A 24943-nucleotide genomic window follows, 5' to 3' on the forward strand; every position below is an offset into this window, starting at 1 on the left:
GAAGCACAATCTACTCTAATGCTACATATGTGAATGACCGGAACCCGCAAGAGACCCATTTGAGCGCTTTCTTTTCCAAGAAGCTAAGTGGCATTTAGGCAAAGATAATCTGCACTTATATTCAATTTTTATTCAGATACTAAAACTACTCCTATTTAACGGGGCGTCAAAGGCGATTCCCAAACGTTCACTTGGACGTAACTCAAATGACTCTTCGTTGGCTATAACCGCCCTTCACTGAAGCAATGTCAAAACCCAATGAAAAACGGAGCTAGTCCGGAAAGCCTAGTACAGGATGAGTAACTTGAAGCCGAAAAGAGTGAGATTAATTTTAGAAGGGAGAGGATATCATTTCTACCTGTGGAGGATCACTTGGGGAGCCCAGAGCGGAGCAGTTCTCATTCTCATCCACCTTTATCTGTTCATACACGCGCTTCCTAGACTTCTTCTCGCCATCTTAGAGTTAAAAGAAAACGAAAAAGTCAGGGCAAGGAGGACTGGGGTGGGGAGTGGGGGAAATCAAGAGGCGTCAGAGGAAAAGAATCCACACAGTACTTACAAAGTGCATGCCTAAGCTGTTCCAATACATCGTTTTCATAAACGGACCTTTCTTCCCAAATAGAGAGCACTCTTCCGAGGTGCTTCTTACAGTTCTCATCGGTCTCACTGGAGGGGAGAAAAGAAGTCATCAGAGCCTCACGAAATAACACGCGGGGGCTTGGAGGTGGGAAAATGGTTTTAAAATATAATCCACGGTATTCGGAACTGAACCTCCAAACTGGTGTGGCTCAGTGAAAGAACCCAATGGGAGGTTTCCCTGGGGATTGAAGTGGGAGAAACACAGGACAACGGAGAGAGAAAGAGGTCAGACTTGCAGGCCTCCCACCTAGTCGGAGAAGGGCCCGGGCCCCTGGAGTTGGAGAGCAGGATTGGAGGAAGCTGCTCCAGAGTCCATTACATTCAAATGAGGTGCAATCAAATGGTTTGGACACCCTGAGAATTTCACTGTAACGGAATTTTCCCTGTTACCGGTGGGTGACGATACAAAGTTACGAAGACCCGCACGGCAAAGTCCTCCCCCGCGGCCCTTCAGATTGTTTGGCTTGGATTTGCTTAGTTGGTTTGGGTCCACTTGTGCCTTTTCTTCTCTGTAAAGGTATGGGAACATTATGGAAATGTAGATAAAAGCAACCCGACAGTGGGAATTTACAGCTTCCTCTAACAATGCTGGTGGGGGTGAGGGCAACACTATAGAGAGAGAGATATCTCCCATCTATGTGGATAAACTAAATTCTCCGAAGAGGCACGTGGGACAAAAACCACGCTCATCCTACAAACCAGACCAGCTGACAGACCTGTCACTGTTTTACCAACTTCAATACCTTGATACTAAACTGTGCGAGACATAAACTATTACTGAATCTTTGTTAAGGAAGCTTTCAACCGCCCTTAAGAGCAAAGCAGTTTTCTTGCGTCGTTCAAACTACAAAAATGAAACCTGAACACCTGGGAGAGGTCTTTCACTTGGAATTAATGGGAATTAATGGCTCCGCTCCAAGTATCTTCCACAGTTAGCGCCGGCCTCGAAAAAAAATAAACCCACCCTTTGTAACAATCTGAAAGGGGATTTTAATGGATAGGGCTTCTCGGACCCCACTCAAGTGAGCAACCTGGAGAAGATAATCCTAAAAGCATAAGAGAGACTCGAATGGCAAAAAGAACTCACGATCACATAACAGACTACCATACCTTGAAACGTGCTTAAAAGCTTCCACTATGACTGGTGCGAAATCTTTTGTAAACTCAGGCCCTTTCCTTTTGCTGTTCTGAATGACATCATTGGCTAGATACAGAAACGTCAGCTTCCTGTTTGGTTTGGCTAAAAAACACAGAAAGGAAAATGATGCAGACACACAAAGTTACGGTAAGGCATTCCTTTTCCCAATAAATCTGTAGTGTAATCTGGTCGCGCTGCCCTTCGACACGCGATAAGATATAGAAATGGCAAGAAAGACGTGTTTAAAAATACAAAAATTCATTTTACTCCCATTTTTATTCACCGGTAAGTCTCAAAGCACATATTCAAATCTAGATAATTGGCAGAATTCTACCAGCACCCCGGGAGATGTCTTGAACTGCTCGATCAATTGATTATCTACCATTTCTACTGCACGCTACGATAGGCACCGTTAACTATCGTGACTCGGTAGCCGCTGGGCCCGAGATATTTTGAAGTGTCCCGGGAAAACAATTTTATTTCAACCCTCGGATTACTGACTGCTTTAAAAACAACCCCGCACACCACTCTTATTAAAATGAATAACCACACCCGCCTTTCAAAACTGGCTCCCCAGATGACGGAGTAGGCTCAATTTACCGTCTCGAGGGTTCCAGCCATAACCCGGTAAAATCACGGGTCTGCACCGTTACGTGACAAAATCGCTATTATTATGATGGCGTTTGCTAAGCGCTATGTGCCAAGCACTGCGGTAGATACAAGGTAATCAGGTTGTCCCAGGTGGGGCTCACAGTCTTAATCTCCATTTTAGAGATGAGGGAACTGAGGCACAGAAGTGACTTGCTCAAGGGCACACAGCAGACAAGGGGCAGCGCCGGGATTAGAACCCACAACCTCTGCCTCTCCAGCCCGTGCTCTTGCCACTAAAGCCAGGCTGCTTCCCGTCATTTTCAAATTCTGAAGGACTCAAAGGAGTGTTAGCACCTACTGAGTGAGAAGCACGCTGGACTAAGAGTTTAGGACAGTACAACAGAGAAAGGTTACAACAACGCACTCCAAACACAATCTCTGACTTCAAGGAGTTTACGTTCTCATGGGGAAGGAAGACACACAAAATGAGAAGAGAATGGATGAGCAGATGGGTGAATAAAAAAGGACACCCTGTTAGCATAAAAAGAAAACACAAGCGCTGACAGCACCGAGGCAACCTGGATGAATTTCTCACTGTTTTTTTTGGCTGGCAGTAGTATTGATGGTCACTCAAATCGCCCACTGGAAGTAATAATAATGGTATTTGTTAAGCGCTTACTATGTGTAGAGCACCGTCCTAAGCGCTGGGGGAGATACAGGATAATCAGATTGTCCCACGTGGGGCTCACATTTTTTAATCCCCATTTTTGCAGACGGGGTAACTGAGGCCCAGAGAAGTGACTTGCCCAAGGTGACACAGCAGACAAGTGGCGGAGCCGGGATTGGAACCCACGACCTCTGACTCCCAAGCCCAGGTTCTTTCCACTGAGCCAGGCTGCTTCTAACCTGTCCAATGTTGATAGTCCCGCGGTGACTGTGTCCAAATCCTCGTAAAATTGGTCTTTATCTTCATCGTCTCTCATTATCAGGGGACGTACGCACCGACGACCGTAGCTCATTATGGGCAGGGACCCTGCCTGCTAACTCTGTGTAATATCCACCCCTAGGCGCTCAGTCCGGTGCTCCGCACGCGGTAAGCGCTCACAAGTACCACCGATGAGGACGGTGGGAAAGCGCTTCGGCTTCAGCCTCATCGGGCAGCGCCTTGTGCAGATCTGAAAAATCCACCGGGTAACTGTTTCACTGCAAATCCAATGCCTGAGAGCGGCTGTTCTGAAAAGGAAGGACTGTAAGCTCCTCGTGGGCGATGGGTGGGGAACTTCCCTGCTAATTCCCTTGTACTCTACCCTCCCAAGCGTTCAGTACAGTGCTCAGCCCCGAATACGCGCTCAATAGATACCATCCATCGAAAGGCCTCTCCAAAAAAACGTGTATTCCACATCAATCCCTGGGTTCTGCCCTTCATCCAGGACTGTGGCTTCCCATGTGGTCTAATCTTAGCGGACTCCCAGAAAATGCTCTATTTAACGAGTAAAGATTAAAGACGGCTGATCTACCTAGGGAAAACCAACGCACACCATAGATTCTAATTATTATCGGGCACTTTGGTGATCCTTAGTTCCTGAAAATTCTGCCAAACTCCCATCCGGCCCAGACATCTCCCTAGAGATGCAGAGTTTCCAAAGGTTAGACAGAAGAGTCAATCTGACACAATAACGGAACAAACACAATCCAAAAATCCCGAGAGGGACTTTGAACCTCTCCACTGATGTGAGAGCCGGTGAGAGGATGCTACTGTACAAGGGAGAATCGATCTCTACGCCATAAACATTTGCTGTTTGGGATTACTTTAAAAGAAATCCCTCCACCCTCTGAAAATGAAGCCTGTATCTACCAGCCTGGGGAATTATATGCGTTAAGACCACGACGAACAGCAAGAAGGTGATTAGGGAAACAATTTATTCGATTGGGGCTAACTGATCATTAATTCAAATCACAATTTTAATGACGAGGCATGAAAACTTTGTCCTGGAAATGTGCGGAGAGTGGAAAATAAGAACTAACTAAATACTGGAATGAAAAAAAAAGATTCAGGACAAATGCTAAATTAGCTTCTGGGGAGATTAAAAACCAGCTAAATTTGCTCGAGAGCAAAATGAATATCTAAGCTCCTTCTGGGCAGGGAGCGTATCTACCGACTCTGTTACATCGACTGCCCTCTCCCAAGCACTTAGGAAACGCTCTGCACACTGTAAATGCTCAAAAGAAACATTCGATAGACTGTTCGCTCACACGCAGCCTCCAGGAGCAGCGCGGCTTAGCGCCGAGGACTTCGGTGACCAGCTTTCCAATCCTGGTTCCGCCACTTGCCTGCTGTGTGAACTTGGGCAAGTCACCTAACATTTCTGTGTCTCGATATCCTCATCTGTAACATGGTGATTAAATACCTGTTCTCTCCCCTCTTTAGGCTGCGAGCCCCAAGGGGGACACAAACTGTGCTTGAACTGCTTTTGTTTTATCTACCCCAGGGCTTTGCCCCGTGTTTACCAAAATAAGTGCTTAACAAACACACATGAATCGTATTATTGAGCTCTTACTGTGTGCAGGGCACTGTAATAAGTAGTTGAATCAGTAGACTATAAAAGAGTTAGACACGTTATCCAGAAAAATTTGGCATCTACCAGAAGTAATAAAATAAAGCCTGGAAAGTACATTCAATAATGAAAAAAAAAAAATCCCAGAATCAAAATCTAGATATTTAAAGGCACGCATCCCAGGCGCTTTAGATTTCAGTGAACGGTTCTACCTAGGGAATTTTCACTACATGAGGAAAAAACCAAAAACAACTTGGGTCTCTGAAGCTCTGACTAAAAATAATTAATATGACGCTACAGGACAGCACAATATCAGCCACGGAAAAGTCACGACAGACAGGAGGGGAATACTTCACGTCGAGGCATACGTCATTAAGGCTAAAGACCTTTTTAAAAAAGTTAAACAATAAGATACTTAAACTTTAAGACCGGGAGCAAGGGTATTTTTATATTTTCTTAAATCTGACTTTTGCACATGATGTGCTCAGGGAGAGATACTTTGCTAAGTACAAAAGAATTTCATAAAGACAGAAAACTAAAGCACAACAGCAATCACTCAATGGTATTTACTGAGCACTTACTGCGTGCAGAGCACCGTTCTACGGGCTTGGAAGAGCGCAGTACAACAGAGTTGGTAGGACACATTCACTGCCCACACCAGCTTAGTTTAGAAACACAGAAGCAACCTGAGTTACTGGAAAAAGCCTGGGCATCAGACGACCTGAGTCTTGTGGGTACCTGAGCACTTAGAAGAGTGTGTGGCACAGACGTGGTTAACAAATATCATTTAAAAAAAACCTGCACTCTCACTCTGCAAATATTAGATAAGCAGGATGACGTGGTGGATAAAACATGGGCCCGGGTTCTAATCCCGCCTCTGCCACATGTCTCCTATAGGATCTTGCGCAAGCCACTTCACTTCCCTGTGCCTCAGTTCCCTCAGCTGTAAAATGGGGGTTAGGACTGTGAGCCCCACGCGGGGTAGGGACTGTGTCCAACCCGATCTGTTCGTACGCACCCCGGCGCTTAACAAATGCCACGATTTTATTGTTGTTATTACCAAGACAATCACTTCCCAGGTCCAGGTTGGCCAAAAAAAGAAAAAAAAATACATTCTGCTTGAAATCAAAATGTGGAAGAGGGGATGTCCGGGAGGGGGGCTCAGACCGTAAATGGCGATGCCGATATTTACTAAACCACCGACGGGGTGACGAAAGAGCCGACGATACCGGGGAGTCAGAGCCCGGCTTCCACTCCATCGCTGCCTAACTCTGCGAACTTTGCCAAGTCGTCCCCTTTCCCGGCCTCTGAAAGGATGGCCCTGCCACGGCCTTCATAATTCGTAGGGAACCTCCTGATTCCCAGCCTTTCCCACACTGGCAAAAATTATCTGTGGTTCCCTTACTTCAGAGTCTTGGAGAGAAACAGAGAAACCGTATGGCCTAACGGAAGGAGTATGGGCCTGGGAGTCGGAGGACCTGGGCTAATAATATTAATAATAATAATAACCGCAGTATTTGTTAAGCGCTTATTAGGGCCAGGCAGTGTACCAAACACCGCGGTAGACAGCAGGTAACATGGTTGGACACTATACCAGTCCCACACAGGGCTCACAGCCTTAATCCCGGCTCTGCCGCTTGTCTGTTGTGAGACCGTGGGCCAGTCGCTTCTCTTCTCCGGCCTCATCTTACCTCATCTGTAAAATGGGAAGGTGAACCCACGCGGGACACGGACATTGTCCGACCTGATTAGCCTGTATTTGCCCCAGAGCTTAGTCCGGTGTCTGTTACATACTAAGCGTTTAACAAATGTTATTAAAAAATGTACCTTTACAAAGCGCCATAGAGGGTTAATTGTCTAGAATGACAAATCAATATGGAGAACAGTAAGAGGTTTACAAAAAACCCCCAAACAAACATTTTTCAGTCTTGTGTCGCATTTAAATTTTCAGCACCATCAGCGAAACTCCAGTTTCCTCTCAACCAAATTCCTCAAAAAAGGGCCCCATGTATTTCAGCATTTTTAATGCCGTCCGAGTGAATGCGTTCCGTTGAACACGTGGTCTTTTTTATTTTTTGGCACAGCCCACAAAGACGACATTTTTTACTTCAATCCCACGGTAGAACGAGTACTGAGAAACTCTGAATTATTTCCACAATTTAAGAATTTAACAGTGTTTATGGGAATAGTTGCGCAGTAAAGGCGTCGCACACGGCCAACCGAGTGCAGGAATAAATCCATCACAATTTTAACACATATTTTCAGTAAGACAGCAATAGAACAAAATAAGCAGGCAGACGGCAATGGCTATCATTTCCCATAAAGTGGAAAGTCTGCAATACCTTCAGAAAATGCAAAAGCATTTCCCCCCCCCCCAAACACCCTAAAAACAAACTTCAAGTGCAATCACCTAAACCTACGCTTACAATTCGATAAAAAAAACGTTTCCAGAGAAAAGTCCATGGAACGGCAGACTCGAGAATGGGAAACTAAAGCTGGGGTTTGGGATTTCCAGCCTGGACCGTTATTTGCTTGCGGCTCTTCAACTGGAGAAGTCGTTTGATAGAACGAGGGATACGACAAAATGCATTATTATTTTAAATCCTAATGAGGATTTCATTTGTTGGGTTTAAACCTTCATCCTGACCATTTTAACTGTCACGTGAAAGATCTCTTTCTCTCTCTCACCCCCGACCACGCACACGGCCCCCCCCCCCGTTACATCTCCTCTTTCCCAAGATGGAGTCCAAGGAGTAGAGGGAAAAGAAACCTCTTAGAACAAGAGGTTGCTACGCTTCCTTCCCTCTAACTATTGCCCTTCAAGGCTTAATTGGGGGGAGACCAGTGAGTAGCAACCTCATCAGTCTCTGCTGTAGAGTGTAAGGTGTCGCCCTGCACGTAGTCTCTGAAAGGGGGGTGGAAGGGGGAAGGAGGGGAAGGGAGGGGCAAAGACCGGCTTTCTGCCCTCCTATTTGCTCCAACAGTAATACAGATTCTTTTTCTTTCCCCTATTTTGTATGAAGACGGGAGACCTCCCTCTCCCCCCACCGACTCATTACAGGAAGCCCCCAAGGCTCCCAAGTCCCAGGGCCGTTCGGGGAAATTCATCCCGCCGCAGCCCTTTCGCTTCCAACTCAAGACGACCCCCGGAATTAAGACGACCCAGCAGACCCGTCCCCTCCATAAACACGATCCTTTACAACGGAAAGACACTCTACCCTCAAAAGTCCCTTCCAATTTTAATATTTACCTCACGCTCAAGATTGACAACCTTTTTTCATTATTATTGTGACGTTTATAGCAACTGGTAGCTGAAAACCTTGCACCAACACATCTTTTAAAATGGCCTCTGCTAAGCGCTTCTGTACTAAATGCTGGGCTGGACACAGCCAGCGTTTACAAATACATATTATTACTAAAATCAGCTATTTAAAATATTACTCAACCATCTGCAGGTATTTTTATGTTTTCCTCTCCCTCCCGCTCATATCACCATCTTTATTCTTGCCCCTCTCCCCAGCCCCACACCTCTCACGGGAAACAGGCGGGCCCAGATCCTGCACCCGGACCTAGGCAGGTGGAGCGAACGAACACACACCCGCTCTGACTTACCGCTCGGCGTGAAAAAGCAGATAAACCGAACCTCTGAAAGAAGTGCGATCGGGTGGAGGATCGCTTGAGCAACCGCAATAAAAGTGGCAGGGATCTGACCGGCCGCTGACGCGGAGCTCCCCGGCAAACTTAACGCAGATGCCCGGATGCTTCTTTTTCCCCCGGCGAAAGGCTCTGGTTTGGCAATTATCTGGAAATGTACCGTCGTCGTTTAGGTCACTATTTTTAAAGCGACCCCGGGCCGCGGATTCGGAGGAATACGCTATTTTTAAGGATCATCTTTAACGGAACGTACTGCTTGTCGTTCTCGGAAGAGATCGAGAACGGACGCCCAGGATAGCTTACGAGGAAAGAAAAAAAAGGCGATACTGGTTAAAGAGATGACTCGGCCCCTCGGCCCAAAACGTTTCAACACAGTACTCCTTGAATATGCTCTCGCTCGAAAAACAACAGATTCGTGTAGCTACAATCAAATGTCTGAACTGAAAAAAACAAAACTATAGGCACACAAGAAGCAAACTGAGGACACTCCCCTCCCCTCTCAATAACGACTCAGTGGCAGAGTGGAAGCCTAAAGCATAACGACAAAGGGCTGTTCATAACCAAAAGAGTAGTGTGGTCTGGTGGAAAAAACACTGGCCCGGGAGTCAGAGGACCCGGGTTCTAATCCCAACTCCGCCACTTGCCTGCTGGGTGACTCCGAGCAAGTTACTTCACTTCTCTGGGCCTCGGTGACCTCATCTGTAAAATGGGGATTGAGACCTGTGCGACAGGGACCGTGTCCACTCCGATTTGCTTGTGTCCACCCCGGCGCTTCCTAAGAATAATGACGTTGGTATTTGTTAGGCGCTTACTATGTGCCGAGCACTGTTCTAAGCGCTGGGGTAGACAGGGTCATCCGGTTGTCCCACGTGAGGCTCACAGTCTGAATCCCCCTTTTACAGATGAGGTCACCGAGGCCCAGAGAAGTTAAGTGACTTGCCCACAGTCACACAGCTGACAAGTGGCAGAGTCGGGATACAGTGTGTGGCACACAGTAAGGACTCGACAAATGCCATTATTATTATTAATAATAATCTTCACTCTGCCGCTTCCTTGCTGTCTGACACCGGGCAGGTCACTTAACTTCTCTGGGCCTCGATTTCCTCTACTCCAAAAATGGGAATTCCCATTTCAAAATAGCTACGAATAGCTAAGAATTCCCATTTCTAAACCCCTTCTCTCGGTTTACAGCGTGAGCCTCATGGGGGACAGGGCCTGGGTTCCACCTGTTCAACCTGTATCCGCATAATAATAATGTTGGTATCTGTTAAGCGCTTCCTATGTGCAGAGAGCACTGTTCTAAGCGCTGGGGGAGATACAGGGTATCCGGGTTGTCCCACGGGAGGCTCACGGTTAATCCCCATTTTACAGATGAGGGAACGGAGGCACAGGGAAGGGAAGTGACTCGCCCACAGTCACACAGCTGACGAGTGGCAGAGCCCGGGAGTCGAACCCATGAAGCCCTGACTCCGAAGCCCGGGCTCCTTCCACTGAGCCACGCTGCTTCCCCATACAGGAGGTACGTAAATCCTACAGTCGTTATTAGCGTTCAGTGACTTACCCAAGGTCACCCAGCAGGCAGAGCCAGGATCAGAGGAGAAACCGCCCGCCCCCAGCCAAGTAGAGGGGAGAAAAATCAACGGACTCTGTGTCTGCTCCGCACTCTAAAAATCCCCTCCGGCCGCCCCTCACGACAAGGGTGGCCCGGGCCGGCCGGGATCCGCGAACGTCTCTTTCCTTCTACAGCCTTGCCACTCCGGGGGAGGGTGAGAGTTGCAACCTCCGGCTCCCGAGACAGGAATCCTCCCCCTCCTTCTTCCTCCCCAGGGGCTCCGGCCGCCTCTCCTGGCTCTTTAGGGAGTTGGTCTCCGCCCTCCGTAGGATCCGCCGAGGCCCCCGGGAACTCTCTAGGGCCGGGACGTCGATCCCTGGAGCCTGCAAGACGGATGGGGCGGAAGATCCCCAGCGAAGCGGCGTGGCTCGGTGGAAAGAGCCCGGGCAGGGGTTCGAATCCCGGCTCTGCCACTCGGCGGCTGCGGGACTGTGGGCAAGTCACTTCACTGGGCCTCATCTGTAAAATGGGGATTAACTGTGAGCCTCACGGGGGACAACCTGATGACCCTGTATCTCCCCCGGCGCTTAGAACGGTGCTCTGCACACGGTAAGCGTCTAACAGATACCGACATCATTATCTGAAATGCCAATAATAATATTGTTATTATTACTGTTATATCGTTATATATATTATTATAATTAAGGCCAAGGCTTAAGGTCCCCTCAACGAGTCTGGGGGACCTTGACCACCCCCTTCGAAGTCACCCCACTGTTCCCCGGCCCCTCCGCCACCACGAGAAATCCACAGTACCCGGGGAAAAGAGCCCGGGTTGCCCGACCCGCAGGACTCTGCGCAGGTGTTGGGTTTTACTCTGACCTCATAAAGCGCTTTATTTCCAAAGCACTTTCACAGCATTTAAACCAATTCTGTCCTCACAACGTTAAAATCATCTTGGAAATTTCATGACCCATAATCTCGTCATCAAAGCCTCACAGACAATAAAATCTTGGAGCCTGCGAGGAAAAAAAAAAAAAAAAAAAAGCCGAGAAGCTAATTCAATTAGGTCCGGACCGGTCCAGTGAAGCAAATAAATGGAGTTTGGCTTTCTTGGACACTTTAACTTATTCAAACAATCCCTTACGTCCCACCGACTCCCGGGCCGCCTCGAGGACCCCCTAAGTAACCGTAGGGTAAAACGGACAGGGCCTCGGTTACAAACGCCATCGGACCTCGATACGTACGACCGATTCATCGACCGACTGACTTCTGGGCGGGGAGGGGGCGTTGACGGCTCCGAAGACGCGTCCCTCGGCCCCGGAGGAACTCTGCTTGCTAACGTTTCTCCGCCTTGCGGATTCCGGGCGGAAACCGCGGCTTTTCACAACAGCTTCCCTCAAAACGCGCCTTTCCTCTGTGTCGCTGACTTGCCACTGACAGTCACCTTGGGAAAAACTGGTGCGAACACGGGGATGGAACGGAGAGCGGTGGAAATGACCGCACACACCTGGTTCAGCCGCTGAGGCCGCGGTCCAGATCTGTGTGCACGCAAGCGTGCGTGCTTGTCCGTATACATCCCCCCCCCCTTCACCTGCCCTCGGCTAAACCCCCTTTCCCCCTTTTCCTTCTGCTCCTCCCTCCCTCCATTCCCCTCCCCTCAGCCCTGTGCTCATGTGTATAGATTTTTGACTAAAACCTACTTATTTTGTTAATGAGGTGTACTCCCCCTTGATTCTATTTATCGTGATGACGTCGTCTTGTTCTCGTCCGTCCGCCTCCCCCGATTGGACCGTGAGCCCGTCGACGGGCAGGGATCGTCTCTATCCGTTGCCGAATTGCCCAGTCCGAGCGCTCGGTACAGTGCTCTGCACCTAGTAAGCGCTCAATAAATACTACTGAATGAATGACTAAGTAAATAAAAGCCCGACTAGATACTCCGGGACTCCCAGGTCCTAACGGTGCCGGGGAGGGAACCTGGCCACTCTCCCCAAAGTCACGCCGGGCTCGGTCCGAGCTACGAAGCCTAGGAAAATTCCGGGCCCGGCCCTCACCAACTTCACTTTTATGATTTTCCGGGCAGCGGGGCCGAGCCCCTTAAAGGGGGTCGGCGCTCCTTTTAAGCTAACGGGCTCCGACCTGGTAGCAGCCGGGATCCCGCTCGTATCGCCACACGCGTTTCGGTCCGCCGCGCCCCACGCCCGCGGTTGATCCGGGCCAGCAAGTGAGCGGGCCGCAGAGGAGAGAGAACGCCAATCCCCGGGGGGCAGGCCGAACCCAGCCGCTTGGGTTCAGATCCCTCCGCCTCACGGGCCAGGTCCGCCTCCAAACGCACCCTCTCTGACCCAAACTGACCCCCAGCCCACCCGGGGCCGACCGGGAGGGAGACGAGGCTTCCCGTACCCCCCGGCGGGCTGCTGCGGGACGGGCACGGGCCCTACGGTTGGCTAGGCCACGCCGGGCGTCCACTGCCTCCTAATATTGGACCGATCTGACCCGCCGGCCCCGGCTACGAACGCCAGAATCCGGGCGGGGAGAGCCAAAGGAAAGTTTCAGCGGGCACGGGGGCGGTCGGACCGTGAACTCCAGTCACGCGGCGAGAGGCGACGCCGGGGAGGCCGGCGGAAAGAGCGCGGGGCTGGGAGCCGGAGGATCTGCCTTCCGGACGCGGCTCCGCCGCTTTCCTCCTCTGGACCTCAGTTCCCTCATCCGCAAAAGAGGCACCCAATCCCCGTTCCCCCTCCCTCTCACACCGAGCCCCACGTGCGACCCGGTCATCTTCTATCTGTGCTTATGAGAAGCGGCGTGGCTCGGTGCAAAGAGTCTTTGGAGTCAGAGGTCATGGGTTCGAATCCCAGCTCTGCCACTTGTCAGCCGTGTGACTCTGGGCAAGTCACTTAACCTCTCGGTGCCTCAGTTCCCTCATCTGCAAAATGGGGAGGAAGACCGTGAGCCCCACGTGGGACAACCTGATTCCCCTGTGTCTACCCCAGCGCTCAGAACAGTGCTCGGCACATAGTAAGCGCTTAACAAATACCAACGTTATCGTTATTATTATCATTACCTACCCCGGCGCTTACCGGGCCCGTAGCCGGCACTTAGATACCGCCATTCCGACTCTCGGGAAATCCTCTCGCCAGCAGCCGGCTAGAGTTTGACGAGGAGCGAGCAGTGCTCTGCACCTAGTAAGCGCTCAGTGGAGACTTCGGAATGAATCGGCCTTGATCGCAGCTCCGTCCCCCCATCTAGCGTGGACCCGGGTCCTGCCTACGTGAAGGGGCCCGGGCAGGCCGGCGGTCTCCGTGGACGAGCGGGAGCCCGGGGGAGTCTGTCGTATGTGCACCAGCTCACTGCCTTCGCGAACGGTGACCACCCCCTCGCCCCCCACGATTTCCAAATCCGGCGGGGAAAACCCAGTCCGGTCCCGAAGAAGCAGAGAACCGGCGGGAGCTCGGGAGACCGGGCGGCGGAGACATTTCGGGATACGGGAAAAACCTAAAGTGGCCCGTCCTTCGCGCCCGTCCTCGCCCCAACAGAATTTAGGTAACCCACCCACCCCGACAGCACGCCTGTAAATATCCACCTAGGTAAAATTCTCCCCCGATCAGACCGTAAGCCCGTCAAAGGGCAGGGACTGTCTCTATCTTACCGATCTGTCCATTCCAAGCGCTTAGTACAGCGCTCTGCACATAGTAAGCGCTCAATAAATACTACTGAACGAACGAATCCACCTTTAAGGTCGCTTCCTGTACGTGTAATCTGTTTTCACGTCTGCCACCCCGGCAAAACTCAACGCTCCCTGAGGCCGGGGAAAATCCCGTCTCCTTATTCTATTGTGGTCTCCCAACAGCGTTCCCCTCCTTGCGCTCAATAAATGTCACTCATCGACCGACCGCTTCCTAAATCTATCTGAGAGGCCAACGGAGGTCCGTCAGAAGCCGCTGGGGACCCAGCAGGCATGTGGAGGGGGCCCTGATGGGCTCAGGGGTCTTCTCCGACGAGAGGGGGGGGAGACTAAGATGAAATTTTCAGCTCCCCACTAAAGCCAGCTCCGGGAAGTCTTCCAGCCGCAAGCAACGTGGATTTTGGAAGGGGGAGAGGAGCAGACGGGGGTCGAAATGATTAATTTAACCCACTGATGAATTAAATTAACCCATTAACTTAACCGGACGCTACTGCGCTCGGTTGCCTTTGAAAGGGGCAAGAAGTGGATTCTAACCTCGAAGACTACAGCTCGAGAGGTAGGGAAGGATGTACATCCCGGCCCGGGTGTCGAACCCGTATCCGATTGTACGGCCAATTCGAGAGCGAGGCGCAGAGCGTGTCGGTCGCCAAGCTGGCCGGTGTCGAAATGAGCCACGCTGAACATCCTCCTGTCAAACGACAACGGACCAGAGACCCCGGCGTCCGGGACGGCCCCGCGAGTGGACGTAAGAGTTCCCATTCGCTTCCGTCCCCGTTCCTTTCGCTGCCGTTTTGAAACGCCTCATTTAAGAACATCCCCCTAACGTCAGAACGGGTAAGGGAGTCTCTTACGGCGCAGGACTGAACTCTTTTCGGTGACCACTCTCCATTACTGTTTAAAGAACCACGGAGTCGAACGCCGGGAGGAAAAATCAAAACGGGAACGCTTCCCTCGCCGCCGCACCGTGGGAATAACGGCGCCGCCCCCGCCGACAAACGTCCTACGGGAATAAAGACGACCGTTCGTGAAAACGTGCCCCGGTCGGCCGAGTCGACCCTGTTTCTACACAACGGATGCAGAACCGGAGCGACCCCCTCCTCACACCGCCGCGGGCCCGTAAAAGGTCCAGAGGGGGCTTCTCGGGCTGCGATTTTCCGTCGATTATTTTCAACAAGTATCTCTGGCCCCGACCGACAGGGTGACGGAACATCTGCTATGAACCAACCTTCCCCTGGAGTGTTCTGGTTGGTTTTTTGGCACGGGTTTGGTTCCCAAAGCCCCCGATTATTGTTTTTAGGGCTCCCCAGGAGCTGGTCATTTTGAAAACGGGACACATACGGGCCCCGCCTAGCGCTAGCCTAACGCTTGCGGGTCAGGTCCCCGCGCATCCCTGCAATCCCTTCTCCGGGGTCGCACCGTTTACAGATCCGCAATTCACCGCGGAGAAGCGCGATATTACACGCCGTTACCGTGATCGGTCGGAATTATCGTCATCGCCGCTATTGCTATTAATAACAATAAGCTGCTTGCCTTTGAAATCCCAGGGACTCGGGACTCCTGGTTCCTCTGGGGGTCGGCTGGCACTGCCTTCCACTGGGAGACTATTTATTTTGTTAACGGGGTGCCCGTTTATTCGATTCTATTTCCTGCGATTAAGTCGTCTTGTTTTTGTCCGTCTCCCCCGATCAGACCGTGAGCCCGTCAACGGGCAGGGATGGTCTCTCTCTGTTGCCCAATTGTCCATTCCAAGCGCTCAGTACGGTGCTCTGCACATAGTAAGCGCTCAATAAATCCTATTGAATGAATTAATGAAAGAGACCGGGGGGGGGGGGGGGAGGGGGGGGGGCTGAGATGTCAATCGACCCACAAGGGGAAGCGGGCGTGGCCTACTGGAAAAAGCCCGGGCATCCGAAGTCCTGGGTTCTAATCCCGGACTCCGCCACTCGTCTGCCGTCGCCTCACTTCTCTGTGCCTCGGGTCCCTCGTCTGAAAAATGGGGATTGAGATCGTGAGCCTCATCTGGGGAGTGTGTAGGGGAAGGAGGGGGGCTCCCGGCCCCAAAACACTGATGTACTTATTTGTAATTTTATTTATTTGTCTTGATATGTGTCTCCCCGCCCTCTAGACTGTGAGTTCCTTGTGAGCAGGGCATGTCACTGTTTATTGCCGCAGTGAACTTTCCCAGGCGCTCAATACAGCGCCCCGCACACAGGAAGCGCTCAATAAATACCCTGACTGCGCTGTGGCCAACCCGGTCTGCTCGGATCTGTCCCAGCGCTTCGCGGTTCCCCCCCGCCCCCGGGGATGGGGCCCGGGTCTCCTTCTCGTGTGTATTCCCTCCCAGCCTTTGGCCCAGTGCTCTTCACAAAGTAAGCGCTTAGTAAATATTATCGCTATGACCGGAGTGCGTAGCGCACAGGTAAGCAGTATGGCGTCGTGGCTAGAGCGCCGGTCACGGGTTCTAATCTCGCTTCGGCCACTTGCCTGCTGTGTGAGACTGGAGTGCCTAGCACAGGGTGAGGCAGCATTACGGCGTAGCGGCTAGAGCGCCCGTCATGGGTTCTAATCCCGCCTCCGCCACTTGCCCGCTGTGTGAGCCTGGGCAAGCCCCTTCGCTTTACTTCTCCGTCACTTTTACTCCTCCGTGCCTCGGTTCCCTCCTCTGTAAAATGGGGGCTGAGCCCGCGAGCCCCACGTGGGACGGGGGCCGCGTCCAATCCGATTTGCCTGAATCCACCCCGGCGCTCAGTGCAGTGCCCGGCGCATAGTAAGTGCTTAAATACTATTTATCGTGATTAAGTTGTCTCGTCGTCCGTCCGTCCGTCCGTCCGTCTCCCCCGATTAGACCGCGAGCCCGTCGGCGGGCGGGGATGGTCTCTATCTGTTGCCGAACTGTACGTCCCAAGCGCTCGGCACGGTGCCCCGCACACAGCGAGCGCTCAACGAACACTTCCGAATGAAGGAAAACACCCTCGTTATCAACGTCGTCACGATTTTCGGTACCTTCTCCCCCTCGTCCGTCAAATGGGGATCGAGGCTGTGAGCCCCACGTGCTGACTGCCGTCCGTTCATCCGATCGTATCCATTGAGCGCCTACTCTGTGCAGGGCCCCGCGCCGGGCGCTTGGACCGTCCGATCCGGCAACAGACTCCCTGCCCGGCGACGGGTCAGAGGTCAGAGCGGCGCCTGCCACCTAGGAAGGGCTTAACGGAAACCGTTATCCCGACGGACCGCGGGCCAGACCCCATCAGAAAAATGAAGACACGATCCCACAGTCGATCCATCGGGCGGCCGGGGAGGTGGGGAAGAAGACGGGCAAGGGGTGGGCCGGGCCTGGCGGTGGGGTCCGGCCCCGGGGCGCTCAGCACGGGGCTCTGCACAGGCTAGGCGCTTAATACGGAGGGGGCGGGTGAATGAACGAATGAATGAATGAATGAACGGGAGGGAGGGGAGAAGTACAGATAGGCGCTTAATACAGAGGGGCGGATGAAGGAATGGGGGGGAGGGGGAAGCACAGAGTAAGCGCTTAGTACATGGGGTGGGTGAATGAATGAATGAATGGGGGGGAAGCACTGAGTAGGCGCTTAGTACAGGGGGACAGATAAATGAATGACGAATGAATGGGGGGGGGGGAGCACAGAGTAGGCGTTCGGTACATAGGGGTGGATGAATGAATGGTGAACGAATAAATGAATGAGGGGTGAGGGGGAAGCACAGAGTAGGAGCTTAGTCCATAGGGGTGGATGAATGAATGCTGAATGAATGAGTGGGGGGGACGGGGGGAAGCACAGAGCAGGTGCTTAGTACAGAGGGGCGGATGAATGAATGAATGGGGGGGAAGGGGGAAGCACAGCGTAGGCGCTTAGTACAGAGGGGCGGATGAATGAATGAATGAGGGGGGAAGGGGGAAGCACAGGGCAGGCGCTCAGAACAGAGGGATGGATGAATGAATGAATGGGGGGGAGCACAGAGTAGGCGCTCAGTCCATAGAGATGGACGAATGAATGGTGAATGAATGAATGAATGAATGAATGAGGGGGGAGAGGGAAGCACAGGGCAGGCGCTCAGTCCAGAGGGGCGGATGAATGAATGAATGGTGAATGAATGAATGAATGAGGGGGGAGGGGGAAGCACAGAGCAGGCGCTCAGTCCAGAGGGGCGGATGAATGAATGCTGAATGAATGAATGAATGAATGAGGGTGGGGAAGGGGAAGCAGGGGGCAGGCGCTCCGTGCGGAGGGGCGGATGGATGAATGGATGGATGGATGAATGAATGAATGAATGAGGGGGGAGGGGGAAGCAGGGGCGGAGGGAGGGAGGGAGGGAGGGAGGGGTGCCGGGGTGTGGCGCACTGACCCTTGCGCAGCTCCCGCTCCCACACGGTGACGATGGGCCCGGAGTGCTTGCGGTGGTGGATGAGCCACAGCGACAGGGTCTGCACGCTCTGCTGAGAGTTGCTCAGCTCCGACAGCTTCTTCTCCAGCGCCGCCTCCGAGAAGGCCGCCATGGCCGGGGGGGGCGGGGGCCGGGGCCGGGGGGCGGGGCGCCGGGCGCCGGGGCCGAGGCCGGGGAGGCCCGGACCAGCCCCGAGGCAAGATGGCGGGCGGCGGCGGCGGAGGCGGAGGCGGCTCGGGCGGGGTCTGGGCCGGCCGGGACGCCTCTTCCCGGCATCCTCCGGGCGGGAGGGCGGGGGCGCACAACGCGGCCGCCTCTCCGCCGCCCCCACGCACGCCCCGCCCCTCGCGTCACGCTCCTCCCCTAAGCCCCGCCCCCTTACGGCCCCTCTCCTCCCCTAAGCCCCGCCCCCCTTACGTCCCCTCTCCTCCCCTAAGCCCCGCCCCCTTACGGCCCCTCTCCTCCCCTAAGCCCCGCCCCTTACGCCCCCTCTCCTCCCCTAAGCCCCGCCCCTTACGTCACTCTCCTCCCCTAAGCCCCGCCCCTCGCGTCCCTCTCCTCCCCTAAGCCCCGCCCCTCGCGTCACCCTCCTCCCCTAAGCCCCGCCCCTCGACGTAGCCCCTCCTCATCTAAGCCCCGCCCCTTACGTCACCCTCTTCATCTAATCCCCGCCCCTCGACGTAGCCCCTCCTCATCTAAGCCCCGCCCCTTACGTCACCCTCTTCATCTAATCCCCGCCCCTCGACGTAGCCCCTCCTCATCTAAGCCCCGCCCCTTACGTCACCCTCTTCATCTAATCCCCGCCCCTCGACGTAACCCCTCCTCATCTAAGCCCCGCCCCTCGCGTCACCCTCCTCCCCTAAGCCCCGCCCCTCCACGTCACCCTCCTCACCTGTGCCCCGCCCCTCCACGTAACCCCTCCCCGCCTAAGCCCCGCCCCCCGACGTAACACCTCCTCCCCGGAGCCCCGCCCCTCGACGTAACCCCTCCCCATCGAAGCCCCGCCCCTCACGTCACCCTCCTCACGTAAGCCCCGCCCCTCGACGTGCTCCCGCCTCGCCTAATCCCCACCCCCTTGACGTAACGCCCCCTCGCCTGAGCCCCGCCCCTCGACGTAACCACGTAAACCCCGCCCCTCACGTAACCCCTCCTCACGTAAGCCCCGCCCCTGACGTAACGTCATCCCCGCCCACCGAGGGGCGTGGCCAGAGGGGGCGGGGCCTGTCTCCAAAGAGACGGGGGAGGGGGGCAAAAGGAGAGCGGGCCTGGGCTTACGTCATCATCATCATCATCATCATCATCATCGTAATCATCATCATCATCATCATCCATAATAATGGAAACAATATTAGCAGTAATAATGGTCATCCATAATAATGGTAACAATGTTAATAATTCATAATACCGATATTAATCATAATTCATAATGATGGCGATGGTATTAATAATAGTGGTGATACTGTTAATAATAATTCATAATAGTGGTGATGATATTAATGACCCTTTACAATAATGGTAATGATAATGGTGATAATATTGATAACAATTCTTAATAGCGATAGTGGTGATACTAGTAATAACGATTCATAATAGTGGTGATGATATTAATGACCCTTTACAATAATGGTAATGATAATGGTGATACTATTGATGACAATTCTTAATAGCGATAGTGGTGATACTAGTAATAACGATTCATAATAGTGGTGATGATATCAATGATGATTCATAATAATGGTGATAATAGTAATAACAGTTATTAGCTGTGTCACTGTGGGCAAGTCACTTCACTTCTCTGGGCCTCAGTTCCCTCATCTGTCAAATGGGGATGATGACAAGAATAGTAATGTTGGTATCTGTTAAGCGCTTCCTACGTGCAGAGCAGTGTTCGAAGCGCTGGGGTAGACACAGGGGAATCAGGTTGTCCCACGTGGGGGGGCTCCCGGTCTTCATCCCCATTTGACAGATGAGGGAACTGAGGCCCAGAGAAGTGAAGTGACTGGCCCACGGTCACACAGCCGACAAGCGGCAGAGCTGGGATTCGAACTCACGAGCCCTGACTCCACAGCCCGGGCTCTTTCCACTGCGCCACGCTGCTTCTCTTACTGTGAGCCTCACGTGGGACAACCTGATGACCCTGGATCTCCCCCAGCGCTTAGAACGGCGCTCTGCACCTAGTAAGCGCTTAACCGATACCAACGTTATTATCATTCTGTATGTCTGTTTCTCTCTATAATGCTGTTTATTCCTACTGTTGCCTGTTTACTTGTTTCGATGTCTGTCTCCCCCTAAGACTTTAAGCCCGGGGTGGGCAGGGATGGTCTCTCTTTCTCGCTGTGTTGTACTTTCCAAGCGCTTAGTACACAGTAAGGGCTCAGAAAGTACGATTGAATGAGTGAATGAATGAATGAAAGAGCCCAGGCCCGTTGAAAGGACTGGTTGAGGCAGGTTGGGAGGGTCAGGCCTGGTGATCATGGAGGGAATAGCTCAGGGAGGCTCCTGTGACGCTTCTTTGTCCCCCAGAAGAACCAGACATCTCGCCTCTCTCTCTTTTTTTTCTGCCCCCCTGTTCCCATCTTTCTCCTTTCCCCCCCTCTCTTTTCCTCTCCTTTCTTCTCTGTCTCTCAGTCCCTCTTTCCTTCTGTTCCTCCATCCCTCTGTCACCCCTCTCTCTCCCCCTTTCTCTCTCTTTCCCTCTTTCTCTTCCTCTCTCTCCCTCTCTCCCTCTGTCCATCTCTCTTTCCTGGAGAAGCAGCGTGGCTCAGTGGAAAGGAGCCCGGGCTTCGGGGTCGGAGGTCATGGGTTCGAATCCCGGCTCCGCCACTGGGCGGCTGTGTGACTGTGGGCGAGTCACTTCACCTCTCTGGGCCTCAGTGACCTCATCTGTAAAATGGGGATTAAGACCGGGAGCCCCACGTGGGACGACCTGAATCCCCTGCGTCTACCCCAGCGCTGAGAACAGTGCTCTATTCAATAGTATTTATCGAGCGCTTACTATGTGCAGAGCACTGTACTAAGCGCCTGGGACGAACAAGTCGGCAACAGATAGAGACGGTCCCTGCCGTTTGACGGGCTTACGGTCTGATCGGGGGAGATAGTAAGCGCTTAACGAATACCAACGTTATTATTATCACTGTTATTTCCCTCTCCCTTTCATTCAGTCACAGAGCACTGTACTAAGCACTTGGGAGACTATAATATAACAATAAACAGACGCACTCCCTGCCCCAAACGAGCTTCTCTCTGTCCATCTCTCTTTCTCTCCGTAAGTCTGATCCCACGACTGGCTGCGGTTACCTGCTTTCCTTTACCTTGGGAAGAAGAGCAGGCTTTCCATTTGACATACTCCCTTCTTCTCTCTCTCAAACTCACTGCCCCGACCCCCTAAACTCCCCTTGCCGTGGAAGGGATCCGAGGGCGGGGCTCCACGGTGTCTGAATCTCTCTGCCGGCCCTGAACCCTCCAGCACTTAGAGCCTGAGAGTGCCTGGCCGGACAGTGAAACAGTAATCACTTGGGGAAAAGAAGTGCTCCATTCTGAAAGACGGTGTCTAAATGCATCCCCGAATTGGTGAGCCCAAGAGAAATCCCATTTTCTAAAGCAACCCGTTGAAGAACTGGTGCCCGGGAATGGATCCCAAAGCCTGACGCGAGTTCAGTAAGACAGATCTTGTGGAAAATAAATGTGTTTTCGGGAACACGGGCAGTCCCTCGGTCCCTAGTAACCTCGGCGGTGCGTTCAGTTGCCCGCGTTGGACGCCGATAAAGCCGTTAGTGCCACCAGCTGCCATTTTCTATCTGAGCACGCAGACGCCAAGGTGAACGTCTGTGAGTTCGTCGAAGGAGCCGGCCCCCTGGCTCTTCGTGGTTAACCTTTTATCGCTGAGGGAAGTTGGAAGAAGAAAGTGGAGGAGCTATTCTTTGGCGATTACTATATCAAAATCTTCTTCTTCGAGGTCACGGGGGCCAAGCCCAGAAGGCTGGTACTTTCTCCTAGGTTGAAAATGTGGCTTTCTTTTCGATCTGATGGTCTACGGGAAGAGATCTGACAAGAACCTTTCGGAATATTAAACGTCGATCCTGGCGTCAAGGGCCCAATCTGAGAGTCGTCGCTGGGAGTTCTAGCAAATCCACCTGTCCAGTAGGGAGATGCTCACCTCTCCTTCACTGTCCACCCACTTCTCTCCCTGTCAGTTCTTTAAGACCCGTTGCCGAGGGTGTGACCAGAGCAGTCCTGCAAGTTTTAGAGAAGCAGCGTGGCCTAGGGGAAAGAGATGATTCAGTTGATTTCAGTTTTTCAAATCCTACCTGATTTTTTCCCCGAGTATTTCTCCGGCATTTTTTTCTAAGAGCCTGAGGGATTGTGTTTCTTGTCTTAGGCCGTCGAGTCCTCTCCGGCCTACAGCGACACCGTGGATACATCTCTCCCAGAGCGCCCCGCCTCCATCTGCACTGGTGCTGGCAGTGGATCCGGAGATTTTTCTTGGTAACAACGGGTGAGTCTTGACTTGGAGCGGGTGGCCTTCCACCGGCTAGCCACTGCCCAAGCTAGGAATGGGTAATAATAATAATAATAATAATGATAATGTTGGTATCTGTTAAGCGCTTACTATGTGCAGAGCACTGTTCTAAGCGCTGGGGTGGACACAGGGGAGTCAGGCTGTCCCACGTGGGGCTCACAGTCTTCATCCCCATTTTCCAGATGAGGGAACTGAGGCACAGAGAAGTGAAGTGACTGGCCCACGGTCACACAGCCGACAAGTGGCAGAGCTGGGATTCGAACTCACGAGCCCTGCCTCCAAAGCCCGTGCTCTTTCCACTGAGCCACGCTGCTTCCCAGCAGGTAGGCCTCCGCTGGACTCTCCCTCCCATAGTCGAGACCAATAAATACTACTGAATGAACACTAGACGCCTTTTAACCCCGTCTATCAGAGTTTCAACCTCCAAGTCAAAATCCAGTGCGTAATCTCTTGCGCTCTCCTTCTGGGTCAGGTATTACGCCAGCCCCATTTTCGAAAAGAACGCCACTAGATCCTAATGGCAGCTGAATACGGTGCAACTCCACCAGTTTTAATTTGCCCTTCCATCGTCACTGGAAGCAGGCTTGAGCTAGTAAATGATGCAGAGATTTGAATACTCCGGCCGTAGGTACCTTCAGGTAGCCGGTTCTGTCGATTCGTATATTTTGAGCCGTATATTTTGAGCACTTACTGTGGGCAGAGCACTGTACTGAGAGCTTGGAAGGTGCAGAGACGATCCCTAAAGCACAGAGACGATCCCTAACCCACAACGGGCTTACAGTCCAGAAAGGGAGAGCCAGCCAACGAAACAAGTGGACAGGCATCAGTAGCGTCAGTATAAATCAGTAGAATTATACATCATTAATAAAACGAATAGAATGCATATATACGCAAGTGCCGTGGGGCGGGGAGGCCTATTTACCCTCCTAAAATCACTGTGCCGATTTCATTCTGGGAACCCGAGCGATCGTGTGGCGATAAGAATCTCTTCCCACAAAGACTACCGTGTGTAGAAACGCGAAGCCACGTCTCCCAGAACTGAAGTCCGTCGCTTTAATTTCATAATTTCCGTGTTCCTTTGTTGTTCCACACCGTGTTTGAATAAATAAACTCATCTGTTAATGTCTGTTCATTTGTGTACACGTACTAAAGCTTGAAACGGTTAAACGTCCAAAATAAATATATTCGGCAAATGGAAATCAGACCTTATCTTCTTTTAATTTCAGGGTTGTCTGAGGAAAGCCGACTCGAAAGACACGGTAAAATTGGATAGGTAATTAATTCACACGTGTCTACGACGGGAGAGAACACACCGATACTACAGAACAGATTATTTGTAACATTTGTAAGCGCTGAAATTAATGTAGTGTGAATTTGTCATTTTGACAAAAAGTTATAGATTGTCTATATTATAATTTAATTTTTTTAATGTAAAAAATAGGAATCTTGCCCTTTCTGGCCTCTTGGGAAGCAAGAACCAGTGTATCTAATTATCTGAACACTCAAGAACATAAAGGAATAGCGAGTAGTGAAATTATAAATCTGTTGGAACAACTCCACGTTTTCTGATTAAACTCTATTTCTGGCGGCGTTCAGCCACCGTGTTCCCCCTATGTTCATAGTAATTGCATGTGTCAAAGCTGAGGCTTTGTGTAAACTGTACCAAACGAGTTACAATTTTAATTTAGTCAGAGATAACTGTACAAAGTTGCCCCTGCAGGCAGATTGTATTAGGGTGGGAGTCTAGCAGGGAGTAAGAAAGGCAAAAGACCTCGGGGCTTCAGGTTAATAGTGAGTGGGAAATCTAATAAGAGCCACATCGCAACAGCGGAATTAAAAAAAAAAAAGGGAATGTAATTTACAAACATGAAACCAACCTGGCGCTCTTCTTGTATATCTACCACGTGAAGGATCGCGTCTAATTTTTTTCATAGCTCAAGGGCAGTGCATTTGAACACCTAATATTACACTGATGATCAAAACGGTGACACGTTTAAAATGTGATCTCTCTGACATCTTTCAAAAGGAAAAAAAAAAATTCCTTTTTAACTTTTACGACAGCCAGGGAAACCTGGAGTGTTTCCGTTTTTCAACAGGCCCAGGTCACCTCGGCCGTTTCATTTTGTGAATGGCAGGCTTCCCGCTTTTCCGAATATCGGGGAAAACCACCCTTCAAGCGTGATTTTTACTGCAAGGTATCTCCGTTGGCTTCCTCGTA

At 51.8% G+C, this 24943-nt stretch overlaps 1 protein-coding gene and 1 long non-coding RNA gene across 5 annotated transcripts in view; one reads left to right on the forward strand and one right to left on the reverse strand.

Annotated features, from left to right (window-relative positions):
* The window catches only part of RPRD1A (regulation of nuclear pre-mRNA domain containing 1A), a 50808-nt gene extending 32466 nt beyond the window's left edge, over positions 1 to 18342 (reverse strand). For 3 of the 4 annotated variants that reach the window (XM_029053943.2, XM_029053945.2, XM_029053946.2), the window contains exons 1-4: positions 18168 to 18342; positions 1750 to 1879; positions 560 to 666; positions 359 to 456 (exon numbers count right to left, since the gene is read on the reverse strand). In XM_029053943.2, the coding sequence (XP_028909776.1) occupies positions 359 to 456; positions 560 to 666; positions 1750 to 1879; positions 18168 to 18318 (486 nt within the window). In that variant the 5' untranslated portion in view covers positions 18319 to 18342. Of the gene's footprint in view, positions 1 to 358; positions 457 to 559; positions 667 to 1749; positions 1880 to 3274; positions 3371 to 18167 lie in introns of those variants that run through there. The other variant, XM_029053944.2, reaches the window with a different exon arrangement.
* Positions 18343 to 22035: 3693 nt separating this feature from the next.
* LOC114807551 lies at positions 22036 to 24338 on the forward strand. Its single transcript, XR_003755610.2, has 2 exons — positions 22036 to 22701; positions 23952 to 24338. It is a non-coding gene; the product is annotated as an uncharacterized LOC114807551 (long non-coding RNA).
* The last annotated feature ends 605 nt before the right edge of the window (positions 24339 to 24943 follow it).

The sequence above is a fragment of the Ornithorhynchus anatinus genome, chromosome X3, assembly GCF_004115215.2.
Source record: "Ornithorhynchus anatinus isolate Pmale09 chromosome X3, mOrnAna1.pri.v4, whole genome shotgun sequence".
Lineage (NCBI taxonomy): Eukaryota > Metazoa > Chordata > Mammalia > Monotremata > Ornithorhynchidae > Ornithorhynchus > Ornithorhynchus anatinus.